The sequence below is a fragment of the Poecilia formosa genome, unplaced genomic scaffold, assembly GCF_000485575.1.
Source record: "Poecilia formosa unplaced genomic scaffold, Poecilia_formosa-5.1.2 Scaffold307, whole genome shotgun sequence".
Lineage (NCBI taxonomy): Eukaryota > Metazoa > Chordata > Actinopteri > Cyprinodontiformes > Poeciliidae > Poecilia > Poecilia formosa.
This window is the reverse complement of record NW_006800246.1, coordinates 228533-235337: the sequence shown is the minus strand read 5'-3', so window position 1 is coordinate 235337 and position 6805 is coordinate 228533. Positions and strand designations below refer to the sequence as shown.

The window sequence follows — 6805 nt, the reverse complement described above, 5'->3', positions numbered from 1 at the left end:
CACCTCATTGTTTTTATCCCAGATGCTTTAAATACTATTTAATTTTTGCCAAATAAAGATGCTGAAGAGCTTACCTGTACATGTAGTGTGTTTTTTGTTGTTTATAAGTCTCTGAATAAATCCATTCATTTCAACGTTTCAAACATTTCACTCCAGAAGCACAAACAACTGCAGCAGCAAATGGTGGTTCTACAAAATATCCATTGAGAATACTGAATAGGAATACAAATGCACGCCACACTTTTTTGTATTTAAAAATGTGAAACGTGTATTCTTTGCTGGTATCTATTACACAGACACATGCAGGTTAATGATTAATGAACTACTGTACTGCAGCAGTTTTAATGTTTACTATGCTCAATGTCTTTACCCTATGGGCTGGTCTGTATTTCAGTGATTCTTGAGAATAGGGACAAAACAGGTCCTATGGATAAAGCACAAAATCTGAATAAAATATACACAAAATATAATTTTTTCAAATATCTGACTAAATTAACCTGGGTCATGTGAGCACAACAATGTATATTTTCCTTGTGTTTGCTGAATATTTTTTTATTTTAAACATTGTAGTAGGTGGATGGTGCCTGTAAAATCCCTTGTCCCGGAGCAGAACTCAATACATTATAATGGTTTAAAACAATTAAAGAAATACTAAAATTATATATTATGACAATTAAGTATAAGTAGTCATATAAATAATTATAAAAGTATCGATAAATTGAATTAAAAATAATGTTTAGATATTTTCCAACACCGTTGAAATTTGTCCCTAGTTTTTGTCAACACCGTCAGACATGAAAAGAATGTAAAAAAAAAAAAAAATCAGGCATTATTGGGGGGCACCCGAACTTCTGAGGACCCCATGACGTTGTCTTTTCTTTTCCTTTGCTAAGAGGGCTAGTTAGCTCCAGTTAGCTTAAGTTATTCTTTAGTTTTTTTCTTCTGTTTTATTCCTAAGTTGCTTGTCACAACCATGATGTGTCAACTCCATAACTGACAATTTTCAAAACTTTGATGAAATTTTGTGAAATAAAAGCTTAATTTTGGTATAATGTAAAGATTTCATGGAAGTGATGAGCTACAATATGGCCTCCTTCAGAATAACATCATATAAATTGAGGTAGTTTGGCTTTTTGTCAACTGTGAGATGTCAACTCCATCAGAGTTTTTGTGACTCTTTCAGTGAAATGTTTTGTCAAATCTCACTTAAATGTGCAATTAATTCATTTTAATGTATTTTACATACATTGCATTACTTCACATTTGTCAAGTTTTTCATTTTACACACTAGTAAAATGAAAAACGACTTTTAACTGAGGTCCTCAAAGGGGTGCGGGTTTTACTGTTTTTATCTTTTTTAAATCTTTTTCAAAATGTCTTTCTCTCACTGTTTAATGTTTTTAACTTAAAAAAAAAAAATCCGAGAGGTTAGAGTCCTTGTCAAACGGCGTTTTGACTAAAGTCCAAAAGGTTGGAGTCCCAGTTGACGGCGTCTCAACTAAAGTTCTACAGCTTTTTATTTCTCTTTCTCACTGTTTACGTTTTAATTATGTTTTTTAAATCTCTTTCTCACATGCAGTTTTTATTTTAATTATGTAAAGCACTTTGAAATGCCTTGCTGCTGAAATGTGCTATACAAATAAGAATATCACTAATAGGATATTTCAAAAATAATTTTATATTTATTTTTGTCAGATGGTGATGACAAAGTTCTGGGTCAGGTTGATTAAAAATGTAATTTTTAAAAAAATGTTGCAACTGGGAGCCTGCACCTTAGCATCTTTACATGTCCAAAACACTATTTGTCATATTTGCATACATTGAGAAATAAAAAATAAAAAAATGGCAAAATTAAAACCCATTTTGTCCCTATTCTCAAGAATCACTGACTTATATCCTGTAAAAAAAAAAAAAAAAAAAAAAAAAACTATTTTAAGGACACAAGTTTCTAAGATCCATTCAGGGAATTCATGTTCTGTCAGAGCCTGGTGTTAAACCAGGGCCTGGTGTTAAACCAGAGCCTGGTGTTAAACCAGAGCCTGGTGTTAAACAGTCTGAGGAGTCCCTGGAAATGGAGCCCATCGTGAGTAGTCAGGTATCAGAACCAACAGGTGNAGAGCAGAAGTAAATGTTGACTTCTGGATATTGATTTGTTAAATATTTGTCATTTACACCATTATTACCCACTTTGTGGGTTAATCGGTATGGTTAAAATGGAATTCAGAAAAAATTTAGAAGGAAAAATGGGAATTTGAAAAGAATAAAAAAGAATAAAAACTTTTAGAACATCTAGACATTAAAAATGTTTCAATTTGCCATCTTTGCAAATTAATTCAACCTCAGTCAGATTGGTTACTTTATTTTTGTACAACTTTGTTCTTGTAATATTGACTTTGTTGCCATTACTCCAACTTTATTCTCATGATATTATGACTTTATATTTGTAATTTTATTTTTTCTCAGTATGGCCCTTACATCTGGTTGTGTTTCAGCCCTCATATGAATTTTTCTCTCAAGGTTTGTGTTTTCTACATGTCCTGCCATCTGTCTCCACAGGGGGGCATTGCGTTCGTGCTGATCAAAGGCGTACTGAAAGTGTATTTCAAACAGCAGCAGTACATCATGCAGGCCAACAGACACATCGTGAACTATCCGGAGAGTTACACAAACCGACAGGGGGACGAGGGAGAGGTCAACACAGAGGACAGCGGGAACGAGTGACCGCCTGTCCCCTTAGAGGTCAGCGGGAACAACTGACCTCCTGTCCCCTTAGAGGTCAGCGGGAACAACTGACCTCCTGTCCCCTTAGAGGTCAGCGGGAACAACTGACCTCCTGTCCCCTGGAGGATGAGGACAGAGAGATGCAGGGTGTGGGTCCTGGACTGAATCATAATCACAGGTGATGCTTTGTTGCCTTAAATTCTCCATAATGAACTGAAGCAGTGCCTGAACAGATCAGCTCTGACCTGATCTGTTGTCATGACGATGAAAAGCTGTAGATGATGAACTTCTGTAGTTGTATTATTTTCCCTTGTTTAGAACCAGTTGAATGACATGTTCTATGCAAAACGAACTATTTTTGTTCCCCTGACCTTGTTTCCATTGGTGCTTATTGAACTTTGCCAATAAATGACGTCCTACCCTCCTTCATTCTGATTGGTCTGTCTGCAGATGAGGCTCACATGCTGTTGCCACTCTGAAGATGATAAACTTGAAAACAGTTCTGCATTCTTTTACATTGTTGCCCATAAATAATTACTACCTGTTTTTTTTTTTTGTTCTTGTTTTTTTTTCCCATATTAAGGGGGAAAAAAAGAATACATTTAAACCTGTCTACAGTAGATCTGCAATAAATTCAAAATACCTTTATTTTTGATGATAAAACCAATGCCTACACGGCCCTGAGGCCACAAAGGGAAAGTCATTCGTTTTTTTCCTGATTGAATATAATATACACAATGTTAACATGATCAATGGATTTTATGCTGACCTCTATTCTCCTGGTTCTCATCATGCCTCCTCTTTTTGTGTCATTCATGTTTGATCACAGAGGCAGTCATGCATTTGAATGTGTTTATTGCTGGATTCAAATAGCTGTAAATGAGGAAAACAAAAAGCACTGCCTGCTATATTCCCACCTCATTGTTTTTATCCCAGATGCTTTAAATACTATTTAATTTTTGCCAAATAAAGATGCTGAAGAGCTTACCTGTACATGTAGTGTGTTTTTTGTTGTTTATAAGTCTCTGAATAAATCCATTCATTTCAACGTTTCAAACATTTCACTCCAGAAGCACAAACAACTGCAGCAGCAAATGGTGGTTCTACAAAATATCCATTGAGAATACTGAATAGGAATACAAATGCACGCCACACTTTTTTGTATTTAAAAATGTGAAACGTGTATTCTTTGCTGGTATCTATTACACAGACACATGCAGGTTAATGATTAATGAACTACTGTACTGCAGCAGTTTTAATGTTTACTATGCTCAATGTCTTTACCCTATGGGCTGGTCTGTATTTCAGTGATTCTTGAGAATAGGGACAAAACAGGTCCTATGGATAAAGCACAAAATCTGAATAAAATATACACAAAATATAATTTTTTCAAATATCTGACTAAATTAACCTGGGTCATGTGAGCACAACAATGTATATTTTCCTTGTGTTTGCTGAATATTTTTTTATTTTAAACATTGTAGTAGGTGGATGGTGCCTGTAAAATCCCTTGTCCCGGAGCAGAACTCAATACATTATAATGGTTTAAAACAATTAAAGAAATACTAAAATTATATATTATGACAATTAAGTATAAGTAGTCATATAAATAATTATAAAAGTATCGATAAATTGAATTAAAAATAATGTTTAGATATTTTCCAACACCGTTGAAATTTGTCCCTAGTTTTTGTCAACACCGTCAGACATAAAAAGAATGTAAAAAAATCAGGCATTATTGGGGGGCACCCGAACTTCTGAGGACCCCATGACGTTGTCTTTTCTTTTCCTTTGCTAAGAGGGCTAGTTAGCTCCAGTTAGCTTAAGTTATTCTTTAGTTTTTTCTTCTGTTTTATTCCTAAGTTGCTTGTCACAACCATGATGTGTCAACTCCATAACTGACAATTTTCAAAACTTTGATGAAATTTTGTGAAATAAAAGCTTAATTTTGGTATAATGTAAAGATTTCATGGAAGTGATGAGCTACAATATGGCCTCCTTCAGAATAACATCATATAAATTGAGGTAGTTTGGCTTTTTGTCAACTGTGAGATGTCAACTCCATCAGAGTTTTTGTGACTCTTTCAGTGAAATGTTTTGTCAAATCTCACTTAAATGTGCAATTAATTCATTTTAATGTATTTTACATACATTGCATTACTTCACATTTGTCAAGTTTTTCATTTTACACACTAGTAAAATGAAAAACGACTTTTAACTGAGGTCCTCAAAGGGGTGCGGGTTTTACTGTTTTTATCTTTTTTAAATCTTTTTCAAAATGTCTTTCTCTCACTGTTTAATGTTTTTAACTTAAAAAAAAAAAATCCGAGAGGTTAGAGTCCTTGTCAAACGGCGTTTTGACTAAAGTCCAAAAGGTTGGAGTCCCAGTTGACGGCGTCTCAACTAAAGTTCTACAGCTTTTTATTTCTCTTTCTCACTGTTTACGTTTTAATTATGTTTTTTAAATCTCTTTCTCACATGCAGTTTTTATTTTAATTATGTAAAGCACTTTGAAATGCCTTGCTGCTGAAATGTGCTATACAAATAAGAATATCACTAATAGGATATTTCAAAAATAATTTTATATTTATTTTTGTCAGATGGTGATGACAAAGTTCTGGGTCAGGTTGATTAAAAATGTAATTTTTAAAAAAATGTTGCAACTGGGAGCCTGCACCTTAGCATCTTTACATGTCCAAAACACTATTTGTCATATTTGCATACATTGAGAAATAAAAAATAAAAAAATGGCAAAATTAAAACCCATTTTGTCCCTATTCTCAAGAATCACTGACTTATATCCTGTAAAAAAAAAAAAAAAAAAAAAAAAAAAAACTATTTTAAGGACACAAGTTTCTAAGATCCATTCAGGGAATTCATGTTCTGTCAGAGCCTGGTGTTAAACCAGGGCCTGGTGTTAAACCAGAGCCTGGTGTTAAACCAGAGCCTGGTGTTAAACAGTCTGAGGAGTCCCTGGAAATGGAGCCCATCGTGAGTAGTCAGGTATCAGAACCAACAGNCACCTCATTGTTTTTATCCCAGATGCTTTAAATGCTATTTAATTTTTGCCAAATAAAGATGCTGAAGAGCTTACCTGTACATGTAGTGTGTTTTTGTTGTTTGTTGTTTAGTCAAACGGCGTTTTGACTAAAGTCCAAAGGGTTGGAGTTCCAGTTGATGGCATCTCAACTAAAGTTCTACAGCTTTTTATTTCTCTTTCTCACTCTTTACGTTTTAATTATGTTTTTTAAATCTCTTTCTCACACGCTGTTTTTATTTTAATTATGTAAAGCACTTTGAAATGCCTTGCTGCTGAAATGTGCTATACAAATAAGGATATCACTAATAGGATATTTTAAAAATAATTTTATATTTATTTTTGTCAGATGGTGATGACAAAGTTCTGGGTCAGGTTGATTAAAAATGTAATTTTTAAAAAAATGTTGCAACCCTATTCTCAAGAATCACTAACTTATATCCTGTAAAAATTAAAAAAAAAAAAAAAATTGGACACAAGTTTCTAAGATCCATTCAGGGAATTCATGTTCTGTCGGGGCCTGGTGTTAAACCAGAGCCTGGTGTTAAACAGTCTGAGGAGTCCCTGGAAATGGAGCCCATCGTGAGTAGTCAGGTATCAGAACCATCAGGTGCACACACCATATTGTAAACACCATTCAGTTATATCTGGAGACATGTATGGCCAGTAGCATCTGGCCTGAGGACTATTATAGTCAGGTCTTGTCTTCAGTTCATTGTCTTTACTGCATCAGAATGTCCAGCAACAGAATGGCCATGCAGTTCCTTTTTCAGATCACTTGGGAAAGTCTGTATAACAGGATCACCTGCTGACAGAGACGAGAGTCACCAACAACGAGTTTTGGAAACTCCCTCCAAACGTTCCTCTGCTCAGAGAATCACTTCTTTACTGTGCAAAGTGAGGCCTGTTACTTGTGAGCAGCCATTTCAAAACAGTTTTTAACATGGATCGTTGTTCTGGGCCTGTCTAAGGTAATCAGTGACTGTGTTCAGGAACGAGAGGTCAATAGTTTGACCTTGAGCCACCTGCTGGACAGATGCGGTAATG

The 6805-nt window shown here is 34.7% G+C and overlaps 1 protein-coding gene across 3 annotated transcripts in view; it reads left to right on the top strand.

Moving 5' to 3' along the window:
* marchf5l (membrane-associated ring finger (C3HC4) 5, like) overlaps positions 1–3605 on the top strand; it is an 8739-nt gene extending 5134 nt beyond the window's left edge. For 2 of the 3 annotated variants that reach the window (XM_007572716.2, XM_016661011.1), the window contains exon 7: positions 2557–3605. In XM_007572716.2, coding sequence (XP_007572778.1) covers positions 2557–2721 — 165 coding nt within the window. In that variant the 3' untranslated portion in view covers positions 2722–3605. The remainder of the gene's footprint in view (positions 1–2556) is intronic. The other variant, XM_007572717.2, reaches the window with a different exon arrangement.
* Positions 3606–6805: the final 3200 nt, after the last annotated feature.